General features: G+C 31.9%; 1 protein-coding gene across 1 annotated transcript in view; it reads left to right on the top strand.

The window, feature by feature from the left end:
• Positions 1–23987, top strand: part of LOC128169664 (uncharacterized) — a 173927-nt gene that overhangs the window by 48462 nt on the left and 101478 nt on the right. The window contains exon 6 of the mRNA XM_052835767.1: positions 14329–14471. Within this exon, the coding sequence (XP_052691727.1) occupies positions 14329–14471 (143 nt within the window). The remainder of the gene's footprint in view (positions 1–14328; positions 14472–23987) is intronic.

Below are 23987 nucleotides of genomic sequence, written 5' to 3'. Positions count from 1 at the left end.
ATAATAGGAAAGGGGGAATCCGAACATGAAATCTCTTTCGAAGGGAACGTGATCGATTTCAAATCAATTGTTGAATATTTGCATTGGTACACATCAACCTACAATTTATATCGTAGTTTTTGGGAGTTGCCCAGAATTGGAGAGTATATGGAACCTGCATGAAAAAGCGAATACACAAGACGAATTTAAAAAAAAAATTGAGAACGCCCCTGGCTATTTTGATAAATGTTTTATGTAAGTTATTCTGAAATGTCTGACATAAAGGAGTCCTGACCGTGTCTCACCTACACGTAAACAAGTTTAATTAATTAAAGGACATATCGCATGTTTTTCAATTTTCTGAATTTTTTTAAACAAAATCATTCTATACTCATTAAAAATGAAGTTTATAAACGTTTTCAACAAATATTCCGCCTAATTCGTAGGTTGAAAGCGATGAAATTCAAATGTTGCGATATGCATATTTTCTCTCTCGATCTACTCGCCAGGATGTGTGACATCATATGCGACCTCGAGCGAGAAGGTGCTGTACTTAGCCATCTTTGTAATTGGATTAGATTTAAACGACAATTAATCTAATTATCACCTATTTAATTGCCGATAACGGGACATGATGGTCTTTTGTGCCTCCTGCGGGTGTTCTAGCCGTCAGAAATAGGGATTTGGACTGGGTTTTTTTAACTTTCCCTTACGAAAGTATGCGGCAATCTTGCGACAAATATGGGTCACTCTATCTGTCGACGAGAGGATTTATAAATAAACATTTTTAAATAATACATATATATCATTAATTATATGGTATATTTGTGTAATCATAGTTCATATATAAATCGTATTTATTTTTCACAATTAAAAAATAGAAGTTTATGCACAGAGGCCTGTGTACAAAACGCAAGTTCATCGAGAGGGGACGCCATTTTGGATTCCGGCTGTTCATTGGCTGTTTTCTTATTGTTATTGTTAAACTATGCGTTCATTAATACGTCGGTTTTGTATTATAAATGATTTCTTCATTCATACACTCACCTCTGCAGAAATCATCATTTAAGTGCGGTAGGTGAGATTTCCGTGGGTTTTATTTTTTTGTTTGGGGGAAGTCAAGGATCGAGTTTTCTATATTGAATGTTTACGCGAGAAATACACAAAGTTCGTTGATATACATTTATACGTAATTAAATGGTTAAAAATAAATACGGATATGGGATCTTACAGAAATAAACAATAATTAAGGAAACGTTCTTGTCTGCTTTTATAACCAGTGTTATATAGAGTAAAAAACCTAAGAAAGTTGTGACCAGTTACTGCCAAAGTAACAAACTTCTTGTGCACCAAAGTTTTACAATAATGAACATTCTGAGTCGTTAAGAACGCCAAAAAACAAGACTCGTTTAGATTTTAATAAATAAACACCATTAACCGATTTATTTGAGCTACAATCCTTACTGAGTTGTGTTTAAAATGTTTACACGTCGATCAATATGATCGTCATTGCCGACTTCATCGTCACTTCTTCGGCAATATCATCGTGTTTTATCCGTACTGGTGGCTCTAAAATGTACGACTGAATAATAAGATTCTTTTAATTTAGTCAGCATATATAAAAAAAACAACGTACATGGTGAATACATGTCAAAATTTAAAAAAAGATAATGCTAATCCTACAATTTGTTTACAATCAGCTGTTCGAAAAAGGTCGCATGTGACGTCACTGTACCACGTGACACGCTATCTAATTAGCGAGTTTTTAAACGATCGGGGCTATAATATAAATTGATATTATGGCTTTCATACCGTTAACAAACTGTTAGGAGTAATTATTAGATACACAAGGAAGCCAAAAAATGTAAAATGTCCCATACTTTAAAAACATGCGATATGTCCTTTAAACAATCCACTGTAAAATATGATCATTATTTACTTTACATTACCTTCACAAATTAAAAAACCTATTCAGTCTAAGGTTTAATTTGAAAAGATCACATCGTATTTTAGCACAGACAGAAGAAATAATAGCTCATAATTATAAAATGAATTTCAATTAACAAATTGCAACACCATCAAAAGACCTGCCTTTCTCGGGGCTCCTACCCCTCCAAATATGAAGGTCCAAATTTGGGATACAGAGTATTAGCCAGCCCCTTGAAAGTTATTCCCGTTAGAACTGTATTATACGAAATTTCTTATTTTCACCAGGCTAGCTAAGCCTATTAATGGCCTTGTTAACCTCATTCCTTTTGCAGGTCGACTGGAATATCCTGGGGACCAACCCCTCCCAAATATGAAGGCTTAAATATGGGGAACAGGGTGTTAGTCAGCCCCTTGAAAGCTATTCTAATTATTACTGTATTTTACGGAAATTCCCATTTTCACCAGACTAGCTAGGCTTGTTACTGTCGTGAAAACCTAATTCCTTTTGAGGGTCGACTGAACCTCCAAATATAAAGGCCTATATATGGGATACAGGGTGTAATCCAGCCCCTTGAAAGGTATTCCCAGTATAACTGTACATGTATTACTGTGGAATCATTAAATTTCGTGGGGGCCAATTTTCGTGGATGACCTAAATTTTACAGGTTCGTGGGGACGTAATTTCGTGTATTCATATATATCTACAAAAGGGAATATGACTTTATTACCCTAATTCATCAATTCGTGAAGGATGTTATTTCGTGGATGAGAGGTACCCACGATTTCCACGAAAAATGAGCCACCACGAAATCTGATGATTTCACAGTATATGGAATTTTCCTATTTTCACCAGGATAGCTAAGCCTGTTAAGGTATTCAATGTAAAATAAAGGGATATTGAATAATTTTGAATCATTCTAAACTAGTTAAACATGTATTGTTATATAACAATGAAAGTGAAATAAACTAAATTCACCTGACTGACAACATATAAGAAGCCGGTCATTTGCACCTTAAAATGTTTTAATGAGTTATCCCCCCTTGATGAAAAACAGAACATTTTAATTTCGTCAAAATACGGTAAATCATTCATTTTATTTCATGTGTAAATAAAGAGAAATTGTATGCATATATTAACAAAGAGTGTTTTTCGAATATTAAGTACCTTATTTCAATAACTTAATAAAACATATATTGCCCATAGACTATACTCAAAAATTTGAAAATTCCTTTGGTGGAGTATTTATATTTTATAACACCTGCAAAATGATATCATGATTAAGAGTATTGCACCATTCATTTATAAGGTACAAAATGCGATTTTACATTGAATACCTATTTCCTATTTCACCAGGCTTGCTAAGTCTGTTAATGTCCGTGTAAACCAAATTCCTTTGGAGGGTCGACTGGACTTTCCCGGGGACCCCACCAGTTAAAATATGAAAGCCCAAGTATGGGATACAGGATGCTAGCCAGCCATTGAAAAAATCCCATGGCAAGAGAATATGAAGATTTTCTTACCTTTTCACCAGGCTAGCTAATTATGTCAAAGTTCAGGTCATATCAGTAAGTAATAATTTTAACTGTCACCTTTTCTTTCGATTAAAAAGAGAAGTTTTGTGGATTTTGATTTGAGACTTATTAAGCACGTTTATGGTAATTTTAACAGCATACCAACCACAGAATGTATTCGCTATTCGAATAGTGAATAGTAAAAAACGAATAAAAATCCAACTGAATGCCCAGTTCAAAGAACATTTATTTCGCTGTAGAGGTTTCACCTTGTGGACATACATCTTGCCTCGCCGTGTTATTCGGTCGCGATATAACTATCCAATGGTACGCTTTTTTTTCAATTCAGGAGAATGTAAACATCAAATAAACGGATCAATGCATTATTTACGAACAGAATATCACATAAAACACAAATAATGCACAGATTCTAAGACCGCGATAGGAATACAACGCACTGACCACGAGTTTAGTTTCAGGTGTGCAATCGGATGTAGCGAAATCGAAGGGTTTATATATCTGTGCGACTGTGCCTATTTAAGAGCGTTGTTCAATTTGAAACACCTAAACAGAAAACGTTAACTTCCTGGCATTAACAGAAAGGTTCAATAATACCACAAAATATCACGTTGTTTTTTTTAAGTCATTTTCACATTCATTCAAACCTCCAATGCTGTAGAATTCCAGTCAAGGTCATAAATATTATGTTTCAAAGCTCTGCTCGGTCCCACTGATTTGCAAGCAAAATTAGGTACCCAACTAATGACTGTAGAGACTTGAGATTGACTGTTTTGCTATTCAGGGGCTGACTGGATAGTTTGCCTTAAAGTATGTAGCTTATCTTGGGGAAGTCGCATGAATATGCTAACAGTGTCGACCTCTATGCCTAGGACAATTATGGTTGTGTTTGGCTCAGTGGTTTTGTCGAGTGCAATAGGTACACCAATGTGGCTACAGATATGTTAAAGCATGTCGAGGGTGAAGTGACATAGACAAGAATTTGGCGGTCCAGTCTCCAAAAAATCGGCAAAATAACGTCCATTTACTCAACTTGGAATTTAACGCAATGAAAAAAAAATCAGATTGATGTTTTCTATGTTTAATCAGAAAGAATAGGTAATTTACGGAAACGTTTAACCGCCCCTTTATCTTGTGTTAAACCTCTAAATGGCAATTAAAATTAGTGTCATCTTCCTATAAAATGTAATATATTGTCAAAATTATGTTGATTTGTGCAAAGAAAAAAATACAAGTCGATGGATCATTTAACCGCTCGGTTGAAGCTTTGTTGACGTTGATTAAATCACAATATTATTTTGCGTTATAAATTTGTCGCATTTTTATAAATGCGTAGAATTTTTCTCGCTATTTATTTTTATATTGAAAATTAATTATGTTGAAATTGTACAATTTGTGAAGCTTTTGCGTCCATATTTTAATGTCTAAGTTTGGTTTGTCGTCTTAAGTTTGATAAACAATTTTATCCAATTAATGTCAATTATAAACACAATAATATAAAACAGTAAACATAATAGCTAATTGCAAAGCTTCATACGCATGAGAGACAGGAGCATAACACAATTTTAGTAATAAAACAGCCAACAACTTTAAAGTGTAAATAAACAAATGCAAAAATAAAACAAATATGATACAACCAAGATTTAAACACGGTTTTTTTTATTATTTCAGTGAATACTTTAATCAATGCATGATTTTAGTTAAACTAAATTTGTAAAACAAAACGAAGATACTTTTTCTAGATTTTAATTAGGATTCAAATAATACGTGTATAAATGTATACATGAAAAGTTTTATCTATACTTACATAATTCGAAGTGCTTTTGAAAAATTAAATATAAAATTACTGAGAGAAATATGCATTTCCGAATACTCTATTTATCCCAGATACCTGATAAATAATATGAAAACCAAGTGATCCTAGAATATTTTATTTGGAAATTATTATCTTCATTTCTTATCATTTAATAAAACATTTTCAAGTCATAAAATGTGACGTGTCATTGATTAAAAATGTAAATAATGTAAATGAAGCGGTGCGTATGAATACAAAACAACATATACATAGTCTGAGCTATCTAAATTTTGTCAATTGTTACCCTAAATGGTACAATAATTTGTATTGTTTCGAGTTATTTTGAAGATACCTACCTTTGTTTTTCTGTTCTTCTGAGAGCTGCTTCTCAAGACCTTCTCTCATTTCTTTCTCCCTGAGTAATTCCATTTAATGGATTAAACACAAATAGTGAGTTAAAATCTTAACCGGCTGAATTGAAAACGAAAGGAAAATACATGCGATAGCTTGTGATGTAATTCAATTTGCAGAAAGATTCGTTAAAACTGGTTTTCATGTGAAATCGCTGGAATATGCAACTGGGAATATAAATATATAACCATGCAAGGAGAGGCGATCGTGGACGAAAATAGTTGATATGTCGACAAAGAATAGTATGCATAAGCAACTTTTGTCAACGTTGTGGTACCTAGATAGCCAGTGATGAACTTAAATGGTATTTCTGCCGCTTGGAATGCGCCGCAGGAGTTTATGCATTACTAAGAGCTTTGGTTTACGTACGATGCTTATTCTGATGACGGATCATGTACGTTTGTAAAGGACTATATACGATATTGGCCTAAAATGGCCCCCTAAAATGAACATCATCATTTTACTATAATTCTTTGTTTTCTTAGTCAAGATATGTATGTGATGTGTTTACATAATATTCGTTTTGGTTAAAGTGCCCACAATTTAGAAATATGACATTGTAAATACAACCTTTTCCCGCCATTTTTGCATTTTTAGCATAAAACTGCATGTTTTCAAGCAGTTTTTCCTTCCCAAAACATTGAGCGCATGCTTGAACAAACAAAATATTTTAATCAGAGATGTAGCTAGCCAAGACTAATAAGTGACAAAAAAAATTCTTGTTCAAGCATGCGCTCTTCATTTCCCATTCGTAAATAGATACAAAAAATGTCAATTTTTGGCTGATTTTGATTGAATTATAGAAAAAGCGTCACTTCTGACGTCATATGCTGCCAGTAAGTGCAAAAAAATCAAATAAATAGATGAAAAATATATTTTATATCAACTCTTCTAAAAAACAAGTTAACATTTTATTGTACCCGAAACACTTAAAAAATGGCGAATTATGGGGGCCAAATTTAACTCTTATCATATATAGTTCTTTACAAATCTTTGTTACCTTTGAACAGCAGTGTTACCGTGAAAGTATATAGGCCTATATGTTCGTTATAATTATTCTGGAAAAGGAACAGCCAGCCTTGGAGTAATGTTGATTGGTCTCAAGCAGACGAAATCGTGAGAAGACGCTAAATTTTCCATTTCGTGAATCAAATAATGTGTTTTGTTTATTTTTTAGGGTAAACTTTCAAGTTTTTATGTTTAAAAAGTTGTATTTTGTTTGCTGACAATAAAACAGACACAACATTACATTTTAATGACAGTGTTTATTTTGGAAATTCCCGTTCTATAAATAGTGTTACATGTAGATCAGAACAGTTGAAAAAGTAGATCCGGCAAAATTTTATTGATGCAGGTATCAAAGAAATTTTTCGACCAATCAGAAGCCCCGATATCTCATCAAACGAATAAATATTTAATAATTCAATTGTCATTAAGTAAATATGACGTTATCATGCACTGGGTAAACGCAAGTGCATTAACGTTATAATGAATATTTTAACATTATTTAAGCCATATTCATGATATAAGCAACCTTGAATGACAAGTAAATAGACAACAGTTTTAACATGTGCATGTCCATCATTATGGATTTGAATTAGGATCAACTGTCCAATATGACGTCATTAGCGTAGAATATGTGTCGACTCTTCCATTTGTGTTGAGGTGCGGTCGAAGTACGCCACTTGCAAGGGCCATACATGCTTGTTGTCTGATGCAAGTCTATTACGGACATTTATGGAACTGCAACCGCCACAATGGGAAGACCAAAGACCATTAGTGACGGCTGTAGTACCTCAACACAAATGGTCATCGGCGGCCGGAGCTCGCTCGTTGTTTGCCTTTTTTGACAAATGAACACCATCATGAAATAATGTTGGGTCCTTAGTGTCAATCTGAGTGTGTTTAATAAAACTCCCACCCATGGCCGTAACTAACAATATTGCTTCCCTATTGACTCTTTTTCTCGAATCCTCCATGACCCTAATGTCTTCTGAATACCTCAAATTGAATCTAGGGAGCAGGTTTGACCATACCAATTTAATCTAGGGAGCATGTTTGACCATACCAATTTTAACGAGGGAAAAGCTTGGCTATTTGTTCCAGTGTGGCTTGGAGCTTTTCCAGCAATGACTTTAACTCAATGAGCTCTGAGTATTTGCTCTGCAGTGTATAATTAATAAATCAGGGTCATTATCAATTCTTCACAGTACTCGAAGCTTGGGAATCAACTGACTAAGGACCATACCTCCATCGCCTTGCCACCATGTTTCGGTATTCGCTAAGAGTTGACATAAAATATGTTTTATACATATTAATTTGATTAATATAGACTCACTGGCAGAATATGACGTCCGAAGTGACGTTATTTTTATAATTCAATCAAAATCAGTCAAAAATTAACATTTTTCTTATCGTTTTTCGAAGGGGAAATATAGAGTAACTCTTTGAACAAGAACGAACTTTTTGTCACTTATAAGTATTTGAGAAATACATCTTTGGTGAAAATATTTTGTTTGTTCAAGCAGTCGCTCAATGTTTCCTTAAAGAAAAACTGATTCAAAACAAGCCGTTTTATGCTAAAATGAGAAAATGGCGGGAAAAGGTAAACTTTATGATGTCATATTTTTTGATTGTTGGCACTATAAACAAAATGAAAATTATGAAAACACTTCAAATGTATATTTGTACAAATAAAACAACGAATTACAGTAAAATGACGATGTTCATTTAAGGGGGTCATTCAAGGCTCAAACCATATATAGTCCTTTTCGAGTTTTTATTGTAAATTTGAATAAAAGTCCAATAGGTCCTAACAGTCACCTGAGAAGCATATAACTCATACACAAACTTGTCGAAGAGTCTCATATATGCATTTAATTAAGTTTCAGTCTGGAGAAGAAAAATTATGAATTTCTAATGACAACTAACTCCCTACGTACTTGAAATCTTTAAAAAAGGACTATGAAACCTATAATTTTAGCAAAAACTTAGATCTTGTCTACGTTTTTCATACTAATTTTATTTATTGACACTGCAATAAAGAAAGCACGACGTTAATATTTGCGATTGTTACGTCAAAGTCTTAACAGACGTCATCGTAAGGCGTTGACTCCGAAGTGAATAACGCCGAATTTGAAGAAGAGGCGAGTTGATGAAAATACTTCTGAATAATTTAATTCTGGTTGTAAAGCGGCATTTGATTGGATAGACAAATTTAGTTAAATTTGTATTTCCTGGTTTGCACGTTACAAGACACTTCACAATGCACCAACGTCAAAAACGTACTAATCCGCTTGACGTTACGTATAAATTTTGAACAGATTAAAATCATTTTTGTACAGCAAATTACCGAAAATTAAATTATAAGAAATGGACTCAATATCTACCCACGTTATACTCGCATAACCTGAATTGGAGCAATTAACGCTTTTTATAATCCGTTTCGCGGATGCGTAAATTGCCCCAACCTAGGTTATACTCGTATAACTTGGGTAGACATTGAGTTCAATTCTTAAAACTTATTCTAACGATTCATTTAGCTAAAATGATTTTTTTAAATAAAAACGTTACATGGTAACTTGTATTTTTGAACATTTTACTTTGAATTAGCTTTTTACGACCGTAATGCACAATACTCTTCGCAGAGGGCGCAAAAATATAAACCCGCGACCGACCTTTATTAACTGATTTCTGTTCAACAAAACTATAGATCCTGGCATAATTTGGTTTATAGAATATCATGACAATAATTAATTTGACGCTTTAAAATATTTTTTTACATAGTACATGTAGTTATATTATACAAATATTGACTGGAGATGAAGGTAACATTGATTATATTAGCCCCCGAGGGACGAAATATTGCCCGACGTGGAGCGGACTAATATAATCAATTTTTTGTTTTTTTTTTTTTTTTTTGGGGGGGGGGGTTGTGTTTTTTTTAAATAGATGTATTCATTATATAAATTTTAAATCAAATAAAAAACAAACAAAGATAATATCAAGAAAATATAGAATATACATATGGAAGTAGATTCTCTAAATTGATTTTACCAAATTTTGGAAAATTCTATAGTCTGCGTATGAATTGAGATTTTTTAAAACAGAAGCATAGATTAAGAAGATACCTTTACATGGTTCAAAACATTGTAATTTGTTTCTTCTAAGAAATGTACTCGACAATACATCTTATATTTATAAATTCTGTATGCTACAAATGAAATGAGGATATTCAATGATACGATTTTTCGATATTGTTCATAAAAAACCCCCAAAGTACATTTTTCCACTTAATATCAATTTGAAGGTAAACATTTAAAGCATTCGATTTCATTAATGCATTTGAAATATGGGATGCTTTAAATGTTTACCTTCAAATTCAAAAAGCACAACACAGACGCAGAAAAAAGATAGAGCAAACAGAAAAACTGCGTTTACAATGCCGCTTCTTTGACGTCGTTTTCTGAGCATTGTGACGTCAAAAGATAAGGGCCCTTTTCTCATGACGGCAGTCTTATCACGCTCAAAAATCAATGCTTTGTATTTTCATTCTTCTGGCATATGTTTCATTGCCAGTGGATTTTTTTATTCCATTTACTCAAATAAACATTGTTACAAAGAATATTATTCAATAATTTGTAATTGAATTCTGCTAGACGTTTATCTGAAATATTTAATAATTTACATTTGTAAATATAATTCCAGTCAACAGAATCAATATCATACTCCTTTTGTAAAAAAGTCTGATAACAAGGTTTAAACTTCTTATCTACTAAATTCTCATAGCCAAAAACTACATATTTGCCCTAATATTCTATCATTACCTGAATGAAAACTAAAATAATTATTGTTTTGCATATTAGTGAACTTACAATTTGAAAAATCCTATTTCCTAAATAGTGGCTTGAAAACAGAGGAAATCATCTTAAATTCACATATCCAGTTTGATTTATTCTTTATACATGCAGTTTTTGTAGTCTGTAAGAGACTTGAAATTACCTTCATTATTTAACAAGTCGTTATAGAATTCCATATGTAATCCAATTTTTTTTCAAAAGATAGGGAATTTCCCTTAATCAAAAAATTGCAGTTGTTCCATACTGGGTGTTGTACAATTTTAATTGATGATATATTTTTCTAAGTTTTTAGGCTGACATTTATTGAATGAGCATTACAATTGTTGATAACACAGTGGTGTTATGCCAAAAATGGCTGACTTTTAACTCGTAATTTACGGTGACTTATAGTTTGAAGACACGTTTTGAGTACCGCATATGCTTTGGCGAGACTCAAAAGATTTGTTTCATGCTTCCATACCTTCGTATTGAGTCGAGAAACGTAAACATAGACGAACAAAGTCATGGATGACGTCACAGTGCACTCGCGCCATATTTCCCGCGATAAATTTAGTGGTGGATCAAACATCTGTATTGAGTGTACTGGCTATAGACTGCGATACCTGCCTCATTGACATATGATTTGTTTTTAATCTTTTTATAATATAGAGATTATATATATATATATATATATATATATATATATATATATATATATATATATATATATATATATATATATATATATATATATATATATATATAAAATATATATATATATATATATATATATATATATATATATATATATATATATATATATATATACACTAGCAAGAGCCATACTTTACTGTCATATCGATCCATTTTTAAGCTAATTGTGCATGCATGTACAGTAGGCAGGTAAGTATATGAGTAGTATGTGAGTTTAGACAAAGCAAGTGTGTTTACTATGCATGATTTATCAAATAAAGTTAATTTTCTTCTTTTCCAAGATACAAAAAGCTGTTCAACATCATAGTAAATTTAGTTCTTATTATAACATTCTACTTTATCGTGACCAATGAAGATTCCAAAACATCTTACTGCTATGTTTGTAGTTTTAATACCATAGAGCTCATCATATAGATTTTGTAGAGATCCTAAGAGAATACATTCTGTTTTGTTTATGTATATTTTAGATCCAGCGTCGTTATTAATTAAGCACTTCTAAAGCATGTTTCATTAAAATTTCATCTCTTAGGGCTATACTTAGATCATCTGCATGTTGAATATTTTTTATTTAATTGTTGTTTATTGTTATTCCTTTTATGTTCTGATTACTGTTTATCCTAATTGCTAGAATTTCAGCAACAAAAATATATAGCAAGGCAGAAAGCGGACAACCCTGTCTAATTCCGCGAGTCTTTGTGCATGTTTTTGACAGCCAACCGTTATTTTTCATCTTAAATATTGGATTGGTATAAAGTATGTTGGCCAATTTTATGAAGTTATTGCTAATGTTAAATTTTCTAGCACCTTAAACAAGAAATTCCATTCCATTGAATCGAATGCTTTTTCGAAGTCTTTGAAGAGTAATATGCCATCAAGATTTTCTGTTTCACAGTATTCAAATACATCTCTAAAATTAATCGAGCATTTTCTCCGATATACAATCCTTTAATGTATGCATGTTGTTGTTCGCTAATTAGTTTAATTAATATAGTTTGTAATCTTTTTGCACAAATGAAAGCAATGATTTTTTAGTCTGTATTTGTTAAACTAATTGGTCGGTAATTTTTTTAAGCTATCTTTTTCACCTTTTTTGTAAATAAAAGATATCACAGAAAGTCTTTGAGAGTATGCCATTTCACCTCTTTGATTATTTCTTTAAGAGTTTTGTAGACAAAAGGACAGATTACGTCCCAAAAACATTGATAACACCCACTAGGTAAGCCGCCATCTAAACCAGGTGATTTTTCTTCTTTCATGTTATTTACTGCCTCTCTACATTCTTCGTATGAGGGAAATTATCTAATAAGTTTTTATCATCGTTATTTAGCGTAGGATTTTCGCTTATTTCCTACAGACGTGTATTAATATTTTCACTTGGAATATTTTAACTTTTATAAAGATTTTGATAAAACATAAGCATTTCCACCAATATTGCATTCGTTTTGTTCATTTTCAACCCCTTTTCTGATTTTTTTCTATCCATTTGATTTTAAATCTTATTTGAGCCCCTTTAGCTTTTTTATCGTACAAGAAATCTAATTCTGCTTCTTATGTTTTTAGTTTTTTGTAATTAAAACTTTCAGCGTTTTAATTCACCTATTTCCTGTTCTATTCTCTGTATTTTCTGATTTAATGATGTTTGCTTAGTTTTTGCACATTTAATAGAAAATTGTTTTACATTTTTTTAAATTAATTCCTACAAAGTAAGCGCGCTTAACGATGGATCTATGTTATGAACGATATCGCTTTTTCTCTTTTTGTAGTTATCATTTTCGAGATAAGAAACATTAAACTTCCAATATCCGGGTCTCTTTTTGTTTTATCTATATCATAATAGAGTTTTAGAAATCTGTGATCACTCATTCTAGTCCCATTTGAATGCGTACCCGGGATTTCTCCAACCTTTTCCCAACCTTGAGATCCTTTGGAATATAATAGAAAGAGTTATTAATAAGTATGTAATCAATTCGGCTTATAGGGACGTTTTTAGCATCACACCAAATATTCCTGTCTTTTCGGGATTAAGTTTTGCCCACATATCATCTAAAGTAAAGTATTCTTTCAAATATTGTAAATAGCGTAAACTTTGATCAGCATTGTCAGACATATAACAGTTATAATCAATGTTGCCCATAAACACAGTCAACATTTGTTTTGTTTTATGAAGAAACAAACCAAAATTTCAGAACATAATTGAAAACAGATCGCCGTAATTTTCTCAGCTAAACAAAGAATTCACGATTTCAAATTTGTGCAAAGTTCATTTTCAAAATATCCTCAGCATCAAACGGTCACTGTTGATATTCCGCCGACCGTTAGAATTAACATACAGATGTTCTACCTAATTCACTTCACAGTAATTCGCAAATCCTTATCCGTTATGATAGCAAACCATCGCATTGCGCGTCCGTTGTTTACTTGCTTTGACTGACTGTCTATTATGACATCACCTTGCATTAGAGTCGCGAAGAGTTATTTACATCATCGTTTACGAATCAACAAATTAGAGGCGATTATTTGAAATAGAGGGCATGTTCTCAAGGTATTATTCCTAGCCGGTCAATATAAAAAAAAATATTTACCGGTCAATATTTTTCGGACGAGCTAATATTACATTTATTGACTATTCGTCTATATAGAGTTATATAGTGAGAATAAACTACTTAATATAACAAATTATATAATTTATATAAATATAACTATGGCATAATGTGCTTTTTTATTGACATGACACAAATTTTAACCGTACGACGTGACCTCAGTTTTAAAGTGTCAAATTTTAAATAATTCTTAGAAGAAATATATTTATGTTTTTTTCTATTTCAAATAATTTGACTTTTGCTGAATTATGTCTACCAGATTTAATAATTATACGACATAAAGTTAAAACAGATATAGCAAAAGTACTATTTTTTTATTGGTCCTCGTTTAATAATTATTGCACAAAGAACTCTAAGAGTTGATTTTAGTAATGTCCACGTAGTGAGTCAACATGCAACTAAATAATGATATAAAGTATTTCAGAAATTATAGTATATTATATATGATAATTCCCAACATTTACAGACTTGTGGTTCATTTAAGCAAGGGAAAATGCATACATTATTGTTGTTGATCTTTTATTTGTTACAGAGAGTACAACGCCTTGCCTGTGAACAACATGGAAGTGGACGATGTGGAGATGCGATTCAAGGCTGTAAACGATATAAACTCTCCCGACATCGCCAGCATATACGTCGGAGATGAATTCTTTATGTTTCTGGAGTACATGGGAGGTCAGTATCTTTTATGGTTATTTTTTTACTATTGCATCAGTTCCAACGAAACATACACATATATGATATATTATAAAACCTCACTGGGAACAAGAACAAAGAGTAACCTAGTTTGAGCAGATTGAATGATACTAGATCTTCTTATCTATACTACTATGTACAAATTAGGAACTCGAATTTATACGGCCGATCGTTCTAAAGTAATCAATCGACTGCCAACTTCACGCCTGATAAAGTTAATTAATTACGTCCGAATTAATAATGGAAATTTAAACCCTCGTTGATAACTCGTACGGCAGATCCAAATGATTTAATCAAGTTTTTAATGGGTAAACATAAGAAATTATCAAAAATAATTTTTAACAAATAAAAGATAGTAAAGGAAACAATTAACTGTTATAAGTCGATAACATGTTAAATACCCCCTTCTTGTCAGATTAAATAGAGGATATCTAAAATCTGTAAAAAAGAAAAAAAAATTGCTAAACAACGTACGTTTTTTTTTCGGGGGGGGGGGGGGGGCATTTTGTTCTTATGTTCCTTTCTTTTCTTTTTTAAATAATAAGAATTTAGATAGCAAAGCTTTCAGTCCCTTGAATATCTCTCAATATGTCATAAATAGGTGGGGCAATGATTTTTCAAACATTGTTATTGTTACGATCAACAACTTTGCTTCTGTTTTTAGATTTAGACATTTTCTCACGATTTAAATGCGTTTGAAATTTCAAAGAAAAAAAAATAAGTTCATCCAATCAATTTCAAAATATGTCATCGGACGCAGAATTGCAAGTGTAACCTAGATGACATGTTTTGAAATTAGTTTGAGGTAAATTAAACACAATTTTAATGAGTTTAGAATTTTCAACAAAAATAAATTCCATGCAATCGATTCGAGAAAGATGAGTTCATACGCAAAATTACAAGCGCAACTTAGATTTCATCTTTTAGAATTAGATTGAGTTAATGTTAACACCATTTAAATGGTTTTAAGAGGAAACAGGATGTTGAATTTTAAAATTATTTGTCACTGCATTTTTTCGTTTTTTTACGCAAAACATTTTTCACAATAAGATGTCCACTACAACATATATTATTTTCATGACTTCTTTATTTTTTTGCAAGGGAGGTATTTTAATAGGAATTATCCATCTTTTCTGGCATAATGATTCTTTTTAAATAATTTAAATTTTCTGCAATAATTATTTTTTTGGATGGAATTTTTTGCAAGTTTTATTTATTAATTATGAGAAGGGAAAAATTTCAAAATTACTTTATTAGAGTCGTTAAAACGGGGGGAAAATCTATCAAATCCTGTATGACGTCATGATGAATAAATGGCATTATAGTATCATACATTCAAATTAATTTATACACTAAAATAGAATAAGCACATCAAAGCACCATTGCAATAATACACACGTGATCAATGTCCTGTTCCCCTAAAAATTTAGATTCCATCTAGGCTTGGGCTAATGCTAAGTCTCAGGGTAATGCTTTGCAATGCATTACCTATTTTCAAAGTAATGTTAGTATTGTGTAATGCCACAAATTTAGCATTACAAATACTGGTAATGTAATGCATTTCTTTCCAAAATTTAGTGTAATGCTTGCATTTTATTGCATTACTTTGCATTAATATGCTTTTCTATGCATGTTCATTTGTAAAATCGTGATGAATTGAATAACTGAAATTGTATTTGATCAAAAATTATTTTAAAGAACAAAGAAATAATTCTTGAGATATTAGGATTTAGTTGCACTTTCAAAAAATATAAAACAACACATTTTTAAATTGTCAAAATTATTAACCATCACAAGAAAATTTTAAAAGCATTTTTAAAAGTGCTGTTATTAAGAATTTCAAATCATTTGAAAAAATTACTCCAATTAATTGCGCTTTTAATAAATTCTTTACTGATAAGAATGTGTCAACAAAATACAATGCCCTCAGGATACTCTTAAGCATCAAAACAATCTATTGTTTTAAAAAATGCTAAACACCCAACCCCCTTCTCTTGGCTGTGTTTCAATAGAACAGAAACAGACATGCTCCTTTAAAAGCAAAAATGAATGTGCTGTCAAACCATGATATCTGGAAGCTTAAAACCCAATTTCAATATTGTAACCCATTTGAAAATAATCTCGTCTGATAGTGAATATGGACCTGTATATATGTTAAGCTGTGTTTCATATTTGAAACATTTGTAACTATATGCTTTCATTAGACATTAATACCCGCACCAAGTGCTTGCCCCTAAATAACACTGTTAAGTACCAGTTTAATTAAAGATGAAGGCCAGATGCAAGTTCTGGTAATACATTTAAAAATTATAATGTGCATAACTTAAGGATGCATGAGATCCCTTCCCATATGATAATACACATGAGGAGCACTTTATGTGCAATTTAGGGTTGATCTGTTTGCAGGTAAATTTTAAGTTAATAAATAATCTTAACATTTCATGTCATAGAAAGTAAAATGGTCTATATAATTAGTACAAACAAAATTAAATCATGCCCCCTCTCCGCAGGGGTTGCCGGCTATAGATTTGCTTCTGTGTGCCTACATGTACATAATCATAAATGCTTGCATGTTGAAAAATACTACGTTCTTAACAAACATTCACAATCATACTGTACATCATATAAAGATTTAAAAAATAAACACAAAATGATGACCAAATGAAACTTGACAGATAGTACTCTACCGACTGGTGACGATTTGTTGCTGCAGACAAACTTGTATTGCAGTTTGATCGCACAAAGCACACGACAGACTTGGAAGAAAAATCACAGTTCACAGTAGGCAAACTTCAAACCATACCAAGTAGTTCATAAGTGCTGCACGACCACTGGCTGCATTACGATCGATCGAGGCATTCGTCTACAACATTCCTAATGTCTTTTTTTTACAGTCTCATGACTGGCATGCTCTCAGATTTCAGACATAAACAACCACATAAACAGCTGACACCACAATAATTTTCATATTGACACAGCCAGACTTGAGCATGTATACTTATCCATTACTTAAATTACGTCTTTACTCTCATGTGTTGCATTGTTCATAAAATCAGTGAGCTTTTCATGGTTTTCTTCAGGTCTGTGCAACTCAGGGCAGGCCTTATATATTGAGAAGATTAATAAATTTGATATCAGTGAAATTGTTAAAGTTTTCCGATTTAAAGCAGTTTTTAAGAAAAACAATTATTATATATTACTCAAACTATTAATAGTAACAGATTCTACACAAGCAGAACATGAATTCTTAAGGTATCCCACTCCTCAATGTTGTTGTATCAAGATTTTCTTGAGAAGTATATCATTGAAATCTGTAGACAAAACAAACTTAAAAAATACAAAGATAATGGGGGATCAGTATCCATCCCTCTGAGTTATGGCCCATTTAATTTGACCTTTTTGCACCTAAAATGCAATTTCATCCTGATTAGGATTTGTTGTCAGTATTTTTGATTAAGCAAACTTATTTCTTCAAATATTGTTTTTAATTATGCACAATGGTCACACTGAATAGAGGGATTACGAAAAAAAATTGTACAAAGCTGCATAAATTTTTTGGTGACCTTTTTGCACTTAAAATAGACAATTTCTTTAGTAGTTACAATTGGATTTGAAATAAAAACTTTTTGAATATCAAGAATTTTATAAGATTAATTCAGTTTGCCTAAATATGTATTCAGTATCATTTTGACATAATATAACATGGGGGTCAGTGATGTCAAATTTTAGGTATAGGGCTTCAAAGGTAAAATTCTCGCAAAATTTGGCTTAAATAAATTCATACATGTTCTATATATATGCATGATTTTATGCTAAACGGCTATCACAATCTCAATATTTGATTTTGTACATGTCACACAGAACCTATAAAATATGTTACAAACCTATCAAATGTTAAAAATGTGAATAATGATTAAAGTATAATAAAAAGAAAAGTATATTGAAAATTCATAAAATTGCTTGTTTCTGTCATTTTCGTCTAAAAAACCTTCCGCACGAAAAAATAGTTCCCCAAAAAACTTGTTTGTTTCTTGAATTCAAATGGATTTTCTTTATGAATGTTGTGTAATTATGAAATAATAATCTATCTGTGATGATTAAATAAATAAAATAATATTCATTTTAAATATAGTGATCATCTGCGCAATGAAATCAAAACATGAGGAGTGAGATACCTTAACTTTGTGACATAAAAACGTTAATCATAAAAAAAATGTAGTTAGAACTAGAGCAAAGCTCGTTGCATAGCAACGAGTGGGTCTTCCGTTAATGTCGGAAGAAAAGCCGGAAGTTCCTGGAAGAAGCAGAGCTCTTTAACCAACAACAAGAGAAACTTGAATAAAAAGATGAAAAAATCGAATTATTCCTGGTACGACTTAACAAAATCCGAATGATTTTAAATACGAATTAACAAAAACCTTTCTTATTTCAAGAACGACTTGACAAAAAAAATCCGAATGTGTTCAAGCACGACTTAACAATTATTTTTGGTACGAATTAATTTTACTTTGAACATTACGCTATTTTTTAAGCCGAGGACGTGGAAACAAAATTTCCGGAAAAATCAATTTTTAAACCCCGTTATCTCTGTAATGCATCGTCCGATTTTCAAACGGATTTCAGATTTGAATTCACCATGGCCAGTTCTATAAGACTGTAGTATTGTCTTATTTTGTTAAAAAAAATGAAAATTTCCAAAAATTGGAACTGCTTCCGGTTTTGAGCAAAATTAATGAACAAAATTTTAAACCCCCCAGTACATTATAAAATTGATACATCTATCATCAGTAAAAATTTCAAAGCGATATCTTTAAAGTTTACGGAAATTTCTTCCGGACAAAATCCCTTTTTTTAAATTTAAAAATGGCCGCCAAATTTGAACGGAAGTGACGTAAATGCTGAAACTTAAAGATCTTTGAGGCACGGTGACTTTACAAAAGCTCTGAAAATTTCATTGAAATCGGATGAAAACTTTTTGAGATATAAAGCCGAGAAGGAGTCAGAAAAAAAATAAAAAATAAAATAATAATAAAAAGAAACCAAAGAAAAACAAAAGGGTCTTCCGTTGGAAACGGAAGACCCTAATTATTTGTTCAAAAATTAGTGACAAGTAAAATGTCACAGAAAAAAAATAAATAACAAGTGTTTTACATTCGATACCCAGGTATTTGCCCGAGAGTCAGTTGTAAATTGTTAAACTAGTTTTAAAGGTAGATCACAGTATTTCGTTTCATATTCATTCTAATTACAAAGACGTTTAATTGCCATTCAAGTGATTCAAAGTATATATTTTAACAATTTAATGCTCAACTTACTTGAAGTGCTCATACAGGGGGTGTAGACACTCGATTCATTCATTCATATTCGTCCTCTGTTCAGCCGTGGATTTTTCGCACTTAAACACCCCACTGACTATGTAGTTTTGAACCTTATCAACCGGTACAGAATCAGATTTTTTAATTCATTTCACCGTCATCTGTGTTGGTAAACAACATGGCGGGATCGAATATGAAAATTGGCGGCTGGCAATTGATCGACCAATGAGCGCGTACGTAGCTTAGTCTGGTTCCCCCGCCACTGCGTTATTACGTCGTTTTGGGCGGGAACGAGAACCAGACTAGCAGGTAACTTTACATTAAAAGAAAAGTAAAAGTAGAAACAAACAGCTTACGAACAATCACAATATCAAGCGGTTTTGTCTGAAACTCACATCTAAATAGCAATTTGATTGATGATTTAATTTAGAAAAAAAGAATATAACGTTACCAAAAAACCCCCAATAACACCCCCTCTCAAAAACAAAAAACAAAAAAAAAAACCCAGACATTACAGGAAAAAAATGGGGGAGGGGGGGGGGTGTCAAAATGTACGTGTTAACAGAGATTTGCAATTGCTTACGTGAGGAAAAAGGACGTATTTTTTTTTCCAATTTGATTTAACTTTGATACTGCATAAAACTTGTAAAATTGCTTAGTAGAAAGATAACACTTGTGGTGGGTTCGGATGCTACATTTATTCTAACTAGATTTTCACACAGATTTATGTTTTCTCATGCATTCTAACATTTATAATGTAAACATTTGTTGGTCTCACATAAACACACAGCAAGCGCTATTGGCTAGCTGGCTGAAGGATTAAGATAAACTGTTTCTAACGGACATTACAAAACTGACTAAGTTCAATTTCCTAACCTTTTGCTCACGTGAGAAAATTGAACTTAAAGAAAAAATCTACCGTCAAAAAATCTGTATAGGCTGTTGCTTACGTGAGCAATTCGAATAGAATATTGCTCATGAGCAATCAGGTGAGCAAATTTTTGCATATGTACATTTTGGTTAGTATTTTCCTCCCTAACAGTGACTAACAATCTGCACATGAGCAAAATGAATTCCTATTTAATTTGCATACATTTCTTACTAGATTCTCATGTGCTTCTCATGAGCTCCTCATGAGCATTTGTTAGAATGTTTGGTACGGGCAATGAACGACGAAAGAAGACAGACCGAAATCCAGGGACACAAACTTCAAAAATCCTTGATAATTGTAGACCCTTTTCCTGTTTATGTTATAACATTGCACATGCACAACCACATAGTGTGAGTGATCGAGCAATGTCACTGATCGCATGGAAACGGAGCGTTTTTATAGAACCGATGGAAAAGAGTCGCTGTTACGTTGTTACTTTCTTTGATTTACTTTCATTTAGCTACTAAGTTGGATGTAGTGCCGTCGGGGTTTTCAAAAAGATGCAGACGGTGTGCACTCTGTATCAACGACACACGTGTTCGATGTGCATGTGAAGTAAGGCAGTACTATCTGTGCAAAAAATACGGATATTAGTACCTTGGAAATTCTTTCAAAGAATAATTATATTTTGTATTTTATTGATTGTTATTTTTCTTTATTCCTTATTACAAACATTTTACTGCAATGTGTAGTTTATGCATTTAGGATTCCGTGCAACCTGAATGCCTCTATCAGAAAAGCAACCGACCGTAACTTTCTCAACCGGGATATATACCCCAGTGGCATAGAGGAGCGATCGAAACTAATATTGCGACCAAATGTTTTTATGAATTCATGTCAGCTTTAAATTGCAAAAGTTAATTTTTCATTTGTCAGATTTACACTATTAAGTTGACCCCATATTGACCCTGTAACAAGTTCGAATTAAATTCGTGTATTACATGTATAAGTAAGTGTAAAGGTGTATCATTTTATATGAGTTATAATAGGAAGGAAGGGGTCCTTCTTTCCTAATGTATTATAATGCATCAAATACAATGTAGGTCATATCTCTATGGGATTGATCTGACCCCATGAAACAGGAAAATACAAAGTATCTTCTTATGTCATTATGATGCATCAAATGGTGTTAAGTACATGACCCCCAGGTGTTGTCTTTAACCCCCCCCCCCCCCTCCTTATGAAATAGGAAATGATGATACACTGTATATTTTGATAACTTTTGAGATTCTCATCCCTAAACCATATAATTTATTCTTGCTCTTTGTGTTAGTGCGCATCAAACTGTATGTAGGTTATGCCCCTTTGGAGACACCCTGACATTCTAGTACTAGAGAAAATAAAGTATTTTTTCTTATTCAGATGTAGTGTTTGATCCATGTGTGATATATATATATATTCCCAAGTACCCAAACTCCGTCACCATAAGCAGAAAACATTCCGCGTGTCTCTGTAAATTATTTTTTTCGGTTTTTATCATTTGCAATCACTGAATATAATCGAAAACATTATAATTTATAAAATTATAAACAAAAATATTTTTATTATTATTCAAATAAGCCCTCTGAATACGACGTTTTCCACACGTTACCAAAAATTATGAACCTAACTCCGTCACCCACATGATCTATGATACGCCAGGGAATGGAGACACATTGACAATTTAGTTTAACTCAACTTGTATCTAGGCCAAGTTATAATTAGTAAAATTGGTGTATACAATTTAAATGGTATTTAATTTCATCGAAATGAAATGATCGTCAGAATAAAAAATGGGTCCTTGAAATAACAATCACAATGGCCTTTTCATAATAAATGAATGCCGTCTGATTACTGTCCTTACATATTTTAAATATATCATATCAATAATGAATATTTTAATGATTATGTTTTTTATTTATTACATTTTTAATAAATGTAGCATATTCTAAATACCGACAGATCGTATATATCTATAACCCTGTATAAGGCAAAAATTACAGCATATTAGCGATTTCACGTTATCATCAAGTGTAGTGCATAAACGCTATTGCGGACTGAAATAAATGTATTAATAATCTTAATAAAATAAAATTACATGTAAAGTGCTTCATCTTGACCTCTCCTTAAATGACTGACCACCGTAAATTATCGAATGGGCCCGCATATCAGAAATATCGTTATTTTAGAGCCTCCGTGAAAAAGAGTTAGCTGATTTCATGCAATTATTGTTGCATAAAATAAACATGGTGTAATTTTGTAACGTTTGAACACATTCTTAAATTCAACCGTTGTACATTGTTGACATTTGATTGAATATCTTTAACATGCAAAAAATGGCGTCATAATCGCACTTGGTTTCAAACGGCGAGGAGTTTCCCGAAAGTGACGGAGTTAGGGTAGTGACGGAGTTAGAGGGCTATGCTATATATATATATATATATATATATATATATATATATATATATATATATATATATATATATATATATATATATATATATATATATATATATATAAACGAATAAGTCCTTGGTATAGGTAACGATATAGAAAAATGTTTTCAGTAGACGATAACACAATAATCCATTTCTTTCAAATTTAATCCAGAGCGCTTTCGCCTGATCGGCTCTTCAGTGGATTTCAAATTATAACAGAAATAACAAACGTTGACGTCGTTATTATGACGTCATAAAGTAGACAACGTCACGAACAGTGTAAACAATATTTGGAGATGGCGGCAAATATTTTTTACAAATACATGTAAACGTAATAAAATATGTACAAATGATATTGTTTTAAAATAAGAGGTTATTGAAATGAAAGCTAAATAAAGTCAATGCAGAATAAATAATGCAATTATCGATTAAGTTTAGGTTTAAATTTTTTTATGAAATATTGTTCTTTTGCAAGTCGCAGCTGATCAGCTGCGACTTGCAAAAGAACAATATTTCATAAAAAAATTTAAACCTAAACTTAATCGATAATTGCATTATTTATTCTGCATTGACTTTATTTAGCTTTCATTTCAATAACCTCTTATTTTAAAACAATATCATTTGTACATATTTTATTACGTTTACATGTATTTGTAAAAAATATTTGCCGCCATCTCCAAATATTGTTTACACTGTTCGTGACGTTGTCTACTTTATGACGTCATAATAACGACGTCAACGTTTGTTATTTCTGTTATAATTTGAAATCCACTGAAGAGCCGATCAGGCGAAAGCGCTCTGGATTAAATTTGAAAGAAATGGATTATTGTGT

This window comes from Crassostrea angulata, unplaced genomic scaffold, assembly GCF_025612915.1.
Source record: "Crassostrea angulata isolate pt1a10 unplaced genomic scaffold, ASM2561291v2 HiC_scaffold_168, whole genome shotgun sequence".
Classification (NCBI taxonomy): domain Eukaryota; kingdom Metazoa; phylum Mollusca; class Bivalvia; order Ostreida; family Ostreidae; genus Magallana; species Magallana angulata.
The sequence above is the reverse complement of the archived record's forward strand: the minus strand, read 5'-3'. Positions and strand labels throughout refer to the sequence as shown.